This window comes from Bombyx mandarina, chromosome 03 (assembly GCF_030267445.1).
Source record: "Bombyx mandarina strain Sakado chromosome 03, ASM3026744v2".
NCBI classification, from domain to species: domain Eukaryota; kingdom Metazoa; phylum Arthropoda; class Insecta; order Lepidoptera; family Bombycidae; genus Bombyx; species Bombyx mandarina.
Genome location: NC_143210.1, coordinates 664,896 through 681,552, shown reverse-complemented (window position 1 = coordinate 681,552; position 16,657 = coordinate 664,896). Strand labels below are relative to the sequence as shown.

Sequence of the window (16,657 nt, the reverse complement as noted above, 5' to 3'; positions counted from 1 at the left end):
AAAGCAGAGGAATAAAAAAGGAAGGAGAGGCATCATTCTTTGCAAAAAATACGAGGCTCCTTTCAAAGCCCGATGTACTAGTCTTGCTGTAAGCCGTACATGATTGAAATCTACCAATTGATTATACAGTTTAAAGGTCACAGGTCGATAAACTGCGGCTCTCATTCGGAAAAAGTTCATATAATTCTATTCCAATTACGGCCCACTTCCAAGTATTTGGAAACGAGAGAAATTATAATAATACTATTTCTTTGATATAGAAGACCTTTGAGTAAGAATATCAGAAAAGTAATCAACTAAATAATATTTTATTTATATTTGTCCTATGTTATATATATATATTTTTATTGCTTTGATGGGTGGACAAGCTCACAACCCGCCTGGTGTTAAGTGATTACTGGAGCCCATAAACCATGCCACCATCTTGCGCCACCCATCTTGTGATAGAAGATCATTAGATATAAGTTCTAAGGTCTCAAGTATAGTTACAACGGCTGCCCCGCCCTTCAAACAGAAACGTTTTTTTTTTTTTTTTTCTTTCTCCTACCTAAGCTGAGAGCCTTGAGAGGCTATTTCAGCGTAACCCTAACGTTTGTAGGTGAGCTCACGGGGCTCAAACCTGATGACGTTGCTAGCGCGAACCCTAGCAAGAGCCGTGCTTCGCAGAATCTACCACCGGATCGGAAACGCGACCCACTGAGAAGATCCGGCGAGAAACTCAGAATTACTGCTTCACGGCAGAACTAGGAAGGGTGCTGGTACCTACCCGCGCGGACTCACAAGAGATCCTACCACCAGTAAATTATATGTCTGTTAGATATTCAGGCAAACGTACTACCCAGGAGACTTTAAAATACTTGTGTTTGTAGGATTTATATTTTGTAGTTCAATCGTATCTCAGCTACAAGAGCCCGCCTAAATTTAAGATATGAAATCTTGTGACCAACATTATCTTGTAGGTAAAATAAAAAAGTGGACTTTAAAAAAAATCACTCCTTTATTTTATGATTAAAGGAGTGTCCCTCAATCAATTTGAATCGAGCAACTTTTTCCTCTTCTGGTATATCTCGTTGTGGATTTTAATCAGATCTTCGACAGTATAAGTGATGTCTACATTTCGCCGCAACATGTGAGTGTAATACAACATCTGCTTATAAACCCTGAATCTCCTCAGCTTCTCGTCGTTATTGAACTCGCGCGTCTTGGAAGCTACAGTCCAAATCACTTTCATGTCATAGAGCCATTCGTCCAGCTTACCGAAAATGTACGACAATCTAAAATCCGGGCTAGTGAAATATCTTTTTAGTTTTCTGTGCAAGTGGCCGACGCGGAATTGAGTGTAGTAGACGTCCTGACGCATCATGTCCAAGATTTTGAAATTCAAAGTGTATTCGTGAGGGTCATTCTCGTTGTCATAGCCCGTTCTTCGGAGAGTTCTATTTATGTAGGCGCTCTCGTCAATCGTGAGGTATTCCGGGAGACCTATGTCGATTTCTTTGATCATCGGAGGGTTGAAAGTAGCGTTCAATCCCATTCTTCGAGCTAATTCTTCTGTCAATGTCAGATCCTCCCCGACGAAGCTGTGGTCTTTTATGGCTATTGTTTTAGAGTGAGTCGGAGTTGTACATGCAGCGAAAAACCCTGGGGATTAGATTGTACGAGAATTAAATAAAGGAAATTTTAACTCATTCAAACCAACGACATTTTGTGTTTTAAGATTTTTTTTTTTGAAGTAAATTAGGATATAAATTGTAAGCATCCACTCCTGACTGAAGGAGACAGTTCCCATGCGCTTTGAAAATAGAAGAGCCATTTGATTCTTATTATTTCCGGTACTGCTATTTCTTTATTGCCAATGATATGAACTTGGTTGTCTTACGGCTTACGTAACTGTGAGGTGACCATCACTCTTGGAGATGGGAGATTCTTGGAATTACATAACCAAGTCACTGTCTGCCACTAAGAACTCTTAGATGGGTCGTGATTAGTGTAAAAAATTGTACGAAGGATAAAACTTGTTTCTAACAATCAAACCTATGTAATTATAAAGTTAGCTAATTACCGGAATCATTATTAATGATGAAGAGTGAATGATAGCAGCTTAAGGTATCTACTAATCCCTTCTGATAAACATTCTATGCGTTTAATATAGTCCTCTACCTACTTCCAACCTAAAAAGTTTTGAATTAAATCAACGATTTGTTAACAAACTCACACATTGTAAACAGTAACGACACCTCCATGTAAACGAATCAAAGACCATGAAATTAATACAATTAAAATACGAGAACCAACTAGATTCATGCTCGTAAAAATTATCATAAAACTTGAAACAATTATTTTAGTATTAACTATACAAGAACTACAGTATTATTTTCAAGTGTCTAGCTAATTAGAATATTTGTAAAGAAAAACCTTCATAGTCTAAACCTCTTTAGTTTTATAAAAAGGATTTTTCTTATATGTCATTCAGTGAAGTTTGACATTCATTAAAAAGAAAGTTCAGTTTGTTAAATATAATAATTTTATTAAATTAAGGGCTTTCAATGTTGTTTTCTCATTATACATATAACAGCAAACGCAATATAAGTCTTTTATTGTTTATTTATTCTGGAGTACCCAATATCATTATATATTTATAGAGAACGGTAGTATAGTAACACCGTCTCCGCGACAATCTTGTAGATATTCTGCTAGTGCAGGAGACCTGCCTGAAGCCCTCGCGTCGTGACCCGAAAGTCGCGAATTACGTCATGGTTAGGAATGACAGACTCACCGCCTCCAAAGGCGGGACTGCCATTTACTATAGGCGGGCCCTGCACGTTGTCCCTCTCGATACCCCCTCGCTCTCACATATCGAGGCGTCAGTGTGCCGTATCTCGCTGACGGGACACCAGCCGATCGTCATCGCATCCGTTTATCTCCCCCCGGACAAGCCCCTTCTGAGCAGTGACATCGAGTCACTGTTCGGCATGGGAGACTCCGTCATCCTGGCAGGCGATTTAAATTGCCACCACACTAGGTGGAACTGCCACAGTTCAAACATAAATGGTAGGCGTCTCGACGCGTTTATAGACGACCTTACCTTTGAAGTAGTCGGTCCCCCAACTCCAACATGTTATCCGTATAACATCGCGCTCCGTCCGAGCACTATAGACCTGGCACTGCTGAGGAACGTAACTCTGCGCTTGCGTTCCATCGAAGCAATGTCAGAGCTCGACTCAGACCACCGACCTGTCGTTATGCAGCTCGGTCGCCCCCACAACCCAGTCACAGCTACGAGGACCATGGTGGACTGGAAGAAGCTGGGCAAATGCTTAGCCGATGCCGCTCCACCAATCCTCCCCTGCGGCCCGGATTCAACTCCCTCCCCCGAGGACACAGTCGAATCCATAAACATCATCACGGATCACATCTCTTCCGCGATCATAAGATCCTCAAAAGAAGTCGATGTGGAGGATAGCTTCCACCGCATCAGACTGTCCCCCGAACTTAGGAACCTCCTAAGAGTTAGAAACGCGGCAATCCGGGCCTACGATCAACTTCCCACGCACTCAAACCGGATTCGGATGCGTCGTCTACAGCGGGATGTAAAATCTCGCCTAAGCGACGCCCGAAATGAGAATTGGGATAGTTACTTAGAAGGACTCGCGCCCTCTCATCAAGCATACTGGCGACTAGCAAGGACTCTCAAGTCCGAAACTACCGCTACTATGCCTCCTCTCGTACGCCCTTCAGGCCAACCACCGGCTTTCGATGACGATGACAAGGCAGAGTTGCTGGCCGATGCACTGCAAGAGCAGTGCACCACCAGCACTCAATACGCGGACCCCGAACACACCGAGGCAGTCGACAGGGAGGTCGAGCGCAGAGCTTCCCTGCCACCCTCGGACGCGTTACCCCCCATTACCTCTGACGAAGTTAGAGAAGTAATAGACAACCTTCAACCTAAGAAGGCACCCGGCTCCGACGGCATCCGCAACCGCGCGTTAAAACTCCTACCAGTCCAACTGATAACAATGTTGGCTACCATCTTAAATGCTGCTATGACGCACTGCATCTTTCCGGCGGTATGGAAAGAAGCAGACGTTATCGGTATACACAAGCCGGGCAAACCGAATAATGAAACCGCTAGTTACCGACCGATTAGTCTCCTCCCAGCGATAGGCAAAATTTACGAACGGCTCCTTCGGAAACGCCTCTGGGACTTCGTTACCGCGAACAAAATTCTAATAGACGAGCAGTTTGGATTCCGCGCCAAACACTCGTGCGTACAACAAGTGCACCGCCTCACGGAGCACATCTTAATAGGGCTAAATAGGCGTAAACAAATCCCGACCGGCGCCCTCTTCTTCGATGTAGCGAAGGCGTTCGACAAAGTCTGGCACAACGGTTTGATCTACAAACTGTGCAACATGGGAGTGCCAGACAGACTCGTGCTCATCATACGAGACTTCTTGTCGAACCGTTCGTTTCGATATCGAGTAGAGGGAACTCGTTCTCGTCCCCGTCATCTGACTGCCGGAGTCCCGCAAGGCTCCGCACTCTCCCCGTTACTATTTAGTTTGTATATCAACGATATACCCCGGTCTCCGGAGACCCATCTAGCGCTCTTCGCCGATGACACGGCTATCTACTACTCGTGTAGGAAGATGTCGTTGCTTCATCGGCGACTCCAGACCGCAGTAACCACCATGGGACAGTGGTTCCGGAAGTGGCGAATAGACATTAACCCCACGAAAAGCACAGCGGTGCTATTCAAAAGGGGTCGCCCTCCGAATACCACTTCGAGCACCCCACTCCCCAGTAGGCGCGTAAACACCTCCGCCGTTAGCCCCATCACTCTCTTTGACCAGCCCATACCGTGGGCCCCGAAGGTCAAATACCTAGGCGTCACCCTCGACAGAGGGATGACATTCCGTCCCCACGTAAAAACGGTACGCGATCGCGCCGCGTTTATACTAGGACGACTCTACCCAATGCTTTGTAGACGAAGCAAACTGTCCCTCCGTAACAAGGTAACCCTCTACAAAACTTGCATACGCCCCGTCATGACGTATGCAAGCGTAGTGTTCGCTCACGCGGCCCGCACCAACTTGAAACCCCTTCAGGTAATACAATCCCGATTCTGCAGGATAGCCGTCGGAGCACCATGGTTCCAGAGGAACGTGGACCTCCACGATGACCTGGAGCTCGACCCCGTCAGTAAGTATCTACAGTCGGCATCGCTGCGCCACTTTGAGAAGGCGGCACGACATGAGAACCCTCTTGTCGTGGCCGCCGGAAACTACATACCCGATCCTGTAGACCGTTTGGTAAACCGTCGACGTCGCCCAAAGCACGTCATCACGGATCCTCCTGATCCACTAACGGTGCTTTTAGGCAATACAAGCACCGGTCACCGTCCTCGCCGAACCCGTCGCTTGCGACGAAGGGCTCGACGAGCGAATTAACCCACAGACACAGCCCACTGAGTTTCTCGCCGGATCTTCTCAGTGGGTCGCGCTTCCGATCCGGTGGTAGATTCTGCGAAGGGCGGTGTTAGCAATTCTCCGGTTTGAGCCCCGCGAGCTCACCTACACAAGCTAGGGTAAGCTGAAATAGCCTCTCAAGGCTATCAGCATAGGTAGGAAAAAAAAAAAAAAAAAAAAAAAGTAACACCGTCAGTTCCGATCGCAACGCTGTTGAGCCCGGACGCGTTTTCCTGAATAATTGTCGCTGCTGTCGCGATTGTGTGTTTGGGTTGCACGACATCGTCGTTGTCGCTTTGATCGCGACTTTGTTTGGCATTCCGGACGCTCTGTCGCTGGCATCGCGACCTTGAGTCAGTAAAACATAATTCGAGTTCGTTAGTTTTGCTATCGAAAACGACAACTCATTTTTCATTCACTCATATCATTATTAAATTTATTTATTTATTCGGCGAGTAAAACAGTCTCTTTCGAGACTAACCCCCCCCTGAGATCACCGCTTGTTGTGGCATTCTCACAACCCAGGGGGGCCCCACCTTCACAAACTTCCACCCCAATCCTAGCCGACTGCCGTTTTCACGGCAAAGGCACTCCCCCCCCTTGGAGCTGGTAAAGCTCAGGGGGTGAACTCCTACTCAGGGGACTCGCCTTTCGGCGAGTGTGCCTTAAGTCCCGGGGACGCCCCCCCCCGGGCAAAAACGAAAAAAATGGAAGAAGAGCTCTTAGGGTTTCTCGGGTTACTTGCCGAGAAGTACCCGGTGCTATCCAACCTCACGGCCGAATTCGCGGCCTACAGGGCCGCCCGCGCGAGTCCCGCCCCGCCCGCGTCCCTCGCCGCGTCATTTCGAGCCGCGCAGTCATGTCCCGCCCCCAAACCCAATTTGAGCGCACGTACGCACGTAGCGACTCACGAAGCGCCTAGCGCCAACGAAGCGCCTAACGCACCCGCGACGTCATTCTCGCCAATCTCATCCGTCGCGTCGTCCATAATAATTAACTCAGGTTCAGACTCCGATACCGGATCGGAGATGGACTTCGAGTCCGCGACGAGCCCGCAGCCCGGAACCTCGGATGGGTTCCAAACGGTAAAACGCGGGAAAAAACGTACTCGCGCCGTGGAGTCCCGGAGCTCCACGACAAAACAAACAAAATCAGCGACTGCCTCCCGTCCGCAGGTAGTCGTGACACCGGAGTCGGACTCCGGCCGCCGCGCAACCCCACCGCCGCGTCCCAAGCCCGCACCCGCGCAAAAAACCGTCGCCCCGCCCCCGCTGATTCTCCAGGAGAAGTCAGCATGGAACCGCGTCTCCCAGGCCCTTCAGGCAAACAAAATAAATTATACCCATGCGCGTAACGTCGCGCATGGGATTCAAATAAAGGTCGCAACGCCGGGCGACCATAGGGCTCTATCCGCGTACCTCCGAAAGGAGAACATAGGTTTCCATACCTATGCTCTTCAGGAGGACCGCGAGCTCCGCGTAGTAATACGCGGAGTTCCGAAGGAACTCGACATAGAGTACGTAAGGGAGGATCTGACCGCTCAGTCCCTCCCGATAGTAAGTGTGCACCGGATGCACAACGGACGCGACAAAAAACCATATAACATGGTTCTAGTCGCTCTAGAACCAACCCCGGAGGCCAAGAAAAAGATCGCATGTCTCGCGACAGTATGTGGCCTATCCGGGGTTACCATTGAAGCCCCCCATAGACGTGGCACTCCCGGACAGTGCCACAGATGCCAACTATATGGCCACTCGGCTCGGAATTGCCACGCGCGCCCCCGCTGCTAGAAGTGTCTCGGCGATCACGCCACGGTAGATTGCTCGCGAGTTAGGGAAACCGCGACCGAACCTCCAAGCTGTGTCCTATGCCTTAAGCAAGGGCACCCCGCGAATTACCGTGGATGTCCTAGGGCTCCGCGAAAACGTCCGACCCACCCAGCCCCCCGTACCGTCGGCCCAAAGACTTCGGTGCCTTCAGCACCGAAACCCGCCTTCGTACCGGCTGCGGTTCCCACCGTCTCGGCGTGGAACAAACCGCTGCCGTATACGAGGTCGGGAACACAAACCGCACCCCAGCCCCCGCTCGCGACACGTCCCGCGCCGCAGCCCCTGCTCGCACCTCCCCCCGCGCCCGCGTACCGTCCCCCGCAACCCTCAGCCGTCAACGACTTCACGCTCGTGCGCGACTTCGTCACGGCGGTCAACTTCGACCGTCTGCGATCGTTCGCAGACGCGATGCGAAGGGCGGTAAACCCCGAACAACGGCTCGCGGCCGCGTTCGAATACATGGACGTTTACGAGTCCGTGGCCCGTACTTTCTAAAATCACCGGTAATCAATGGCGCAAAACGCTAGAGAGAAACCATATTCCCTTACGTTAGCATTCTACAATGCTAACGGACTCGCGCGACAACGCGATCAAATTTACGAATTCCTCCGCGACAATCTTGTAGATATTCTGCTAGTGCAGGAGACCTGCCTGAAGCCCTCGCGTCGTGACCCGAAAGTCGCGAATTACGTCATGGTTAGGAATGACAGACTCACCGCCTCCAAAGGCGGGACTGCCATTTACTATAGGCGGGCCCTGCACGTTGTCCCTCTCGATACCCCCTCGCTCTCACATATCGAGGCGTCAGTGTGCCGTATCTCGCTGACGGGACACCAGCCGATCGTCATCGCATCCGTTTATCTCCCCCCGGACAAGCCCCTTCTGAGCAGTGACATCGAGTCACTGTTCGGCATGGGAGACTCCGTCATCCTGGCAGGCGATTTAAATTGCCACCACACTAGGTGGAACTGCCACAGTTCAAACATAAACGGTAGGCGTCTCGACGCGTTTATAGACGACCTTACCTTTGAAGTAGTCGGTCCCCCAACTCCAACATGTTATCCGTATAACATCGCGCTCCGTCCGAGCACTATAGACCTGGCACTGCTGAGGAACGTAACTCTGCGCTTGCGTTCCATCGAAGCAATGTCAGAGCTCGACTCAGACCACCGACCTGTCGTTATGCAGCTCGGTCGCCCCCACAACCCAGTCACAGCTACGAGGACCATGGTGGACTGGAAGAAGCTGGGCAAATGCTTAGCCGATGCCGCTCCACCAATCCTCCCCTGCGGCCCGGATTCAACTCCATCCCCCGAGGACACAGTCGAATCCATAAACATCATCACGGATCACATCTCTTCCGCGATCATAAGATCCTCAAAAGAAGTCGATGTGGAGGATAGCTTCCACCGCATCAGACTGTCCCCCGAACTTAGGAACCTCCTAAGAGTTAGAAACGCGGCAATCCGGGCCTACGATCAACTTCCCACGCACTCAAACCGGATTCGGATGCGTCGTCTACAGCGGGATGTAAAATCTCGCCTAAGCGACGCCCGAAATGAGAATTGGGATAGTTACTTAGAAGGACTCGCGCCCTCTCATCAAGCATACTGGCGACTAGCAAGGACTCTCAAGTCCGAAACTACCGCTACTATGCCTCCTCTCGTACGCCCTTCAGGCCAACCACCGGCTTTCGATGACGATGACAAGGCAGAGTTGCTGGCCGATGCACTGCAAGAGCAGTGCACCACCAGCACTCAATACGCGGACCCCGAACACACCGAGGCAGTCGACAGGGAGGTCGAGCGCAGAGCTTCCCTGCCACCCTCGGACGCGTTACCCCCCATTACCTCTGACGAAGTTAGAGAAGTAATAGACAACCTTCAACCTAAGAAGGCACCCGGCTCCGACGGCATCCGCAACCGCGCGTTAAAACTCTTACCAGTCCAACTGATAACAATGTTGGCTACCATCTTAAATGCCGCTATGACGCACTGCATCTTTCCGGCGGTATGGAAAGAAGCAGACGTTATCGGTATACACAAGCCGGGCAAACCGAATAATGAAACCGCTAGTTACCGACCGATCAGTCTCCTCCCAGCGATAGGCAAAATTTACGAACGGCTCCTTCGGAAACGCCTCTGGGACTTCGTTACCGCGAATAAAATTCTAATAGACGAGCAGTTTGGATTCCGCGCCAAACACTCGTGCGTACAACAAGTGCACCGCCTCACGGAGCACATCTTAATAGGGCTAAATAGGCGTAAACAAATCCCGACCGGCGCCCTCTTCTTCGATGTAGTGAAGGCGTTCGACAAAGTCTGGCACAACGGTTTGATCTACAAACTGTACAACATGGGAGTGCCAGACAGACTCGTGCTCATCATACGAGACTTCTTGTCGAACCGTTCGTTTCGATATCGAGTAGAGGGAACTCGTTCTCGTCCCCGTCATCTGACTGCCGGAGTCCCGCAAGGCTCCGCACTCTCCCCGTTACTATTTAGTTTGTATATCAACGATATACCCCGGTCTCCGGAGACCCATCTAGCGCTCTTCGCCGATGACACGGCTATCTACTACTCGTGTAGGAAGATGTCGTTGCTTCATCGGCGACTCCAGACCGCAGTAACCACCATGGGACAGTGGTTCCGGAAGTGGCGAATAGACATTAACCCCACGAAAAGCACAGCGGTGCTATTCAAAAGGGGTCGCCCTCCGAATACCACTTCGAGCACCCCACTCCCCAATAGGCGCGTAAACACCTCCGCCGTTAGCCCCATCACTCTCTTTGACCAGCCCATACCGTGGGCCCCGAAGGTCAAATACCTAGGCGTCACCCTCGACAGAGGGATGACATTCCGTCCCCACGTAAAAACGGTACGCGATCGCGCCGCGTTTATACTAGGACGACTCTACCCAATGCTTTGTAGACGAAGCAAACTGTCCCTCCGTAATAAGGTAACCCTCTACAAAACTTGCATACGCCCCGTCATGACGTATGCAAGCGTAGTGTTCGCTCACGCGGCCCGCACCAACTTGAAACCCCTTCAGGTTATACAATCCCGATTCTGCAGGATAGCCGTCGGAGCACCATGGTTCCAGAGGAACGTGGACCTCCACGATGACCTGGAGCTCGACCCCGTCAGTAAGTATCTACAGTCGGCATCGCTGCGCCACTTTGAGAAGGCGGCACGACATGAGAACCCTCTTGTCGTGGCCGCCGGAAACTACATACCCGATCCTGTAGACCGTTTGGTAAACCGTCGACGTCGCCCAAAGCACGTCATCACGGATCCTCCTGATCCATTAACGGTGCTTTTAGGCAATACAAGCACCGGTCACCGTCCTCGCCGAACCCGTCGCTTGCGACGAAGGGCTCGACGAGCGAATTAACCCACAGACACAGCCCACTGAGTTTCTCGCCGGATCTTCTCAGTGGGTCGCGCTTCCGATCCGGTGGTAGATTCTGCGAAGCACTGCTCTTGCTAGGGCGGTGTTAGCAATTCTCCGGTTTGAGCCCCGCGAGCTCACCTACACAAGCTAGGGTACGCTGAAGTAGCCTCTCAAGGCTATCAGCATAGGTAGGGAAAAAAAAAAAAAAAAAAAAAAAGTAACACCGAGGATATCAAAGATTTTAAATAAAAACGATTATACATTCACTATTTTGAGATTTGATTCAACAAGACGGGCCTGAATGAAGTCCTTTGCATTATCATCATCATCTTAGGCCTTACAGGGTGGGCCTTAGCCTGGTCCAGTGTGTCTCTCCAGACTGCTCTGATCAGGGATTTCTCCTTCCAGTTCCGGACACCCATAACTTTGAGGTCGTGCTCTACGCCATCTAACCATCGGAGTTTGGGTCTGCCATGACTTCTGCGGCCCTCTGGTTTACCATAGAGCAGTTGTCTTGGCATTCTGGTATTCTCGATTCGAACCACATGTCCTGCCCATCGTAGGCGTCCAATTTTTATAGTTGTTATGATATTAGGATCCTTGTAAATATCATACGCTGAACTGGAAAAAGATGGGCATAAACATTAATGGCCAGTACATCTCACACTTGCGGTTTGCAGATGACATAGTTCTCATGGCGGAATCGTTGCAAGATCTGCAGCAGATGCTGAACGGCTTAGCAGATTCTTCACGACGAATTGGACTACGGATGAACATGGATAAAACCAAAGTGATGTTCAATGGTTACATTAGCCCGGGTCTGATCGTCGTAAAGGGCTGCCCGCTTGAAGCTGTTGATGAATATTTATACCTCGGGCAGACGCTGCAGATGGGTAAACACAGCTTGGAGAGGGAAGTCAAGAGAAGGATCCAACTGGGCTGGGCGACGTTCGGCAAACTGCGTGGAGTCTTTTCATCGCATATACCACAGTGCCTGAAAACGAAAGTTTTTAACCAGTGCGTCCTACCGGTAATGACTTACGGAGCCGAAACGTGGACACTCACAGTAAGGTTGGTCCGTCAGCTCAAAGTCGCTCAGCGAGCCATGGAAAGAGCCATGCTCGGAGTTTCTCTGAAGGATAAAATCCGGAATGAGATTATTCGACAGAGAACTAAAGTCATCGACATAGCTCAAAGAGTCAGCAAGCTGAAGTGGCAGTGGGCTGGCCATATATGCCGTAGGACTGACGATCGCTGGAGCAGACGGGTTCTCGAGTGGAGACCGCGCAGCGGAAGACGTAACGTGGGACGCCCCCTGGCTAGATGGTGCGATGACCTCCGTACGGTGGCCGGCAAGAAGTGGATGAGGAGAGCAGCAGACCGGGCTCAGTGGTGTAGATTGGGAGAGGCCTATGTCCAGCAGTGGACGACTGTGGGCTGTTGATGATGATGATGATGATGAAATATCATACAACTCATAGTTATAGCGTGTCCGCCATATATCGTTTTCCTTTGCATTATCCAGTCATGGAAAGTGGCTCCTGTCATTCTCTGTTCTATAAATAAATAAAGTAAAGTAAAATAATAAAGTAAAGTAAATAGTAAACTAAGTAAAGTAAAGTAAAATAATAAAATAAAGTCGTCGTGGCCTAAAGGATAAGACGTCCGGTGTATTCGTATCGAGCGATGCACCGGTGTTCGAATCCCGCTGGCGGGTACCAATTTTTCTAATGAAATACGTACTCAGCAAATGTTCACGATTGACTTCCACGGTGAAGGAAATAACATCGTGCAATAAAAATCAAACCCACAAAATTATAATTTGCGTAATTACTGATGGTAGGACCTCTTGTGAGTCCGCACGGGTAGGTACCACCGCCCCGCCTATTTCTGCCGTGAAGCAGTAATGCGTTTCGGTTTGAAGGGTGGGGCAGCCGTTGTGACTATACTGAGACCTTAGAACTATATCTCAAGGTGTGTGGCGCATTTACGTTGTAGATGTCTATGGGCTCCAGTAACCACTTAACACCAGGTGGGCTAGGAGCTCGTCCACACATCTAAGCAATAACAAAATAAAAAAAATTGCAAACTGCAAAACTGAAATTAATTTCGACCTCATTCCTCAGTCTGGTGTAGACGTGTAATCTTGAGATGGACCGTGATTGTACCTGGGCATCTTGTACAATAATAGCAGTTCCCGCACACACATAGACACCCTCCAATCCCTACAATCCCGCTTTTGCAGGTTAGCCGTCGAGGCTCCGTGGCTCGTGAGGAACGTTGACCTACACGACGACCTGGACCTCGAATCGATACGCAAACACATGAAGTCAGTGTCGGAACGTTACTTCGACAAGGCTACGTCCGCGTCATGATAATCGCCTTATCGTTGCCGCCGCTGATTACTCCCCGAATCCTGATCACGCAGAAGCAAGTCACCGTCGTCGCCCTAGACACGTCCTTACGGATCCATCAGATCCAATAACTCTAACACTAGGAGCAGACTGGTAGCCCTGGTACTCGTCGAACTAGACAAAGAGGTCGACGTGCAACCTGACCCTTGCATCAGCTCGCTGAGTTTCTCGCCGGATCTTCTCAGCGTGTCGTGATTCCGATCCGGTAGTAGATTTATTCGCGATGCAGTTTCTCTTGAGTTGTTAGGTCTTCTTCGGAGGCGCTCGGGCAGCTGTTAGCAAATCCCACTCCTCCTGGCTGAGCCTTTGCTCGCCCACCGGTCCTGATGAAACTGGAAAGGCCTCCGGGCAGCTGTTAGCAAATCCCACTCCTCCTGGCTGAGCCTTTGCTCGCCCACCGGTCCTGATGAAACTGGAAAGGCCTCCGGGCCACCTGTAATACCTACGTCATATAAAAAAAAATAACAGCTCCCTCAGAGAATAGCACCTCAATATACCTTATTGAAATCCAATGTCATTTTCCGTTCAGAAAATACATTTAATTCCACGTGAGAGCTCACTGACGCCGCCCCAACTGTGACAGCATCGATCGCGCGCCGCCTAGCAACCACAGCCGCCGGGAATTTTCACGAAACATTCTGATAGCGGAGCTTTGTGATAACGGGTAGCTTTAAAATATATATTTTTCGATATTACGCTGAATTTTTTTTTATTGCTTAGATAGGTGGACGAGCTCACGGCCGGCCTGATGTTAAGTGGTTATCGGAGCCCATAGACATCTACAACGTAAATGCCGCCACCTACCTTGAGATGTAATTTCTAAGATCTCAAGTATAGTTACAACGGCTGCCCCATCCTTCAAGCCAAAACGCATTACTGCTTCACGATAGAATTAGGCAAGGACAGTTTTAGTTTATTTTGGGCTGATTAATGAGTTTGGATTCGTAGAGACACTTTTATTGTGTGTATATTTCTAGGCGTATGTATACTTAATTTTAATTATCGTTCGCATAGCTATTGTATTTCTATGAATGCGACGTTGTCCGGTAAATGTAGGGAGAACATTTTTTATTTATTTTTTACAGTAATAAAATTATAATATGTATATATTTTGTTTGAAGACAACACAAGTACCTACGACAAGCCTTATCCAAAAGCGAGCTTCGGTCCAAATCTTCAAATGAATTAATTTGAGGTGTAAAAAGAATTATATATGGGTTCATGAAGCGAAATAAAAGTAAATTAAGTGATAATTGAATTATGAATCGCATGGGTAGGTACAACCGTCCTGCTATTACTGTCGGGAAAAATTCACGGATTCCGATTTGAACCTACCCGTGCGGTCTCACAAGAGGTCCTACCACCGTTAGTGCATGCAGAGTCAGCGTCAATGATTGTACAACAATGTGGATGTATTAACCTTTAACTGTCGAGACGAATGCTCCCTCACACGCCCGCCGTTTGCTGCATGAAGGTGCACTCGTAGAAGTCGATACCACAAGCACGACGGCATGACACTGTGACAACCTGGTTTGCCTTTGGGGCGTAGACCGCGAGCAGTACTCAGCCGTGACTGAGATGAATTTAAATCGGCCATAAAGCTTCTGCAACTGACTGTAACTAAGCGGGGATACCCTGTACAAAACATCAGTGTTTCACCTTAAATTAAAACTCTAATCACATTCTGTTTCTTCCAGATGTGGAGGGAGGGAGTGCTCTGAGGAATTGTTCGAGATGATACCGGCATCTCGTTTTTACCATCGCACCGCCCGCCACCGGAGTAGAGTTCATCCATACTACCCGGAGCCACTATGGTCATCCACAGTGCGTTTCCAGAGATCTTTTTTGCCACGTACCATCCGGCTACGGAATGAGCTCCCCTCCACAGTGTTTCCCGAGCGCTATGACATGTCCTTCTTCAAACGAGGCTTGTGAAGTGTACTCAATGGTAGACAGCTACTTGGCTCTGCCCCTGGCATTGCTCAAGTCCGTGGGCGACGGTAACCACTCACCATCAGGTGGGCCGTATGCTCGTCTGCCTGAAAGGGCAAAAAAATAAAAAATAAAAAAGATGTTGTGTTTCTTATTGCCTGACAATAAATTATAATGGATTGAGTCTGCCAACGCCTTAAAAGCGAAAGTCAACAATCGATTTCGCGACACACTGTTTGCTAACCCTGTGGCAGCGGTGACACAGTTGACACAGTGCTCATAGGACAAATAACTATGACCTTTTCATGGTGTTCAACACATGTCAATATCTTTAGGGTTTGGTTAATCCACATAAGAGCTTGGCAAATGATCTGTTTGAGTTAAATTTTCATTTGGATTGTTGTGTGTGAGCCGAGAATGAGTTCTGCCATTAACGAAAGGCATCATCGTATAACGCAACAGATTCTGCTGAGGTCGAGGTGATATAGCTACCATTTCTGCGGTAATTTTTTATATAATTTTGTCTCTTCAAATGGACGTGTCCCTGGATGGATGGGCGGTCACCGTTGGCACACCCAATGTTATGTGATTATCGAAAAACATTCTCCTCATAAACCGAATGTTGCCACCCCAAGTTGTGCGTCAGAAATTTTAAATCGCGACCAAACAAACTACAAGTACGTGAAGGGCATTTTTGAATCGTGCGAAGCTTACGAATCGATTCCGTGCCTCGGCCCTCCGCCCCCAACCCCCGCCCCAGCCCCCCCGATATAAATAGACGTCCTCTCTCACTGCCAAGGTCTTTGTCGATCGATAACTAGAGGGTGAAACCCCGAGGGGATGCGCTTTCTATTTTCAAATTCAAAATTATTGCTTGGCGGATAAAACTGATTCGATATTTGAATTTTTGATTGACGCTATTGTTTTTCGCGGTTTTTTTGTATATTTCTTTCGATTTCACACGCATACGACATTATAGATGATGCCTAATTATTGATAGTAGTTTTCGTCCAATTATCAGTATTAGATCATAATCGCTGGCACCTCAAGAATTAGATTCACCTTATGTGTTATATTTTCTTTTGTTTTGGTTATAGTCATTAAAAAAATATGACGATTTCCGACATTTTAGGTTCGTTAATAGCTAAATGTAAATAATATACTATTTTATATATAGTTGTTATTACGTCATATGTTCTTATGTATGCTTTAAAAACTAAAAAATAATACTTAAATGCGTGTTAAAAAGATAATTGGTTGTCGGCCTTTATCCAAAATCTATATACATAATATGTATAATGATATGGAATATTCTAAAAGTGGTTGAACAATAATAATATAAGCGGCCTTTATCCAAAATCTATATACATAATATGTATAATGATAAGGAATATTCTAAAAATGGTTTAACAATAATAAGACTTAATTGCGTTTTCGGTACAATATTAATAAAACAACATTGAAAGCCTTTATTTTCCACAAATTATTATTTTCCACAGTACGAGTATTATTGAATCAAGTAAAACTGAACTTCTCTTTTTTTTTAATGACAGAGAGTTCAGTCAATCTATAATATATAAGAAAAATATATTTTTAAAAGTTTCAATATCTTTTTATA

The 16,657-nt window shown here is 48.1% G+C and overlaps 1 protein-coding gene across 1 annotated transcript; it reads right to left on the bottom strand.

The window, feature by feature from the left end:
* Window positions 1–786: 786 nt before the first annotated feature.
* On the bottom strand, window positions 787–14,979 carry LOC114240719 (uncharacterized). Its single transcript, XM_089739051.1, has 2 exons — window positions 14,528–14,979; window positions 787–1,641 (listed from the first exon to the last, which is right to left on the bottom strand). Exon 2 carries the CDS (start codon window positions 1,532–1,534, stop codon window positions 1,028–1,030), a length of 507 nt encoding a protein of 168 aa, XP_089595177.1. The 5' UTR covers window positions 1,535–1,641; window positions 14,528–14,979; the 3' UTR covers window positions 787–1,027.
* Between the last annotated feature and the right edge of the window lie 1,678 nt (window positions 14,980–16,657).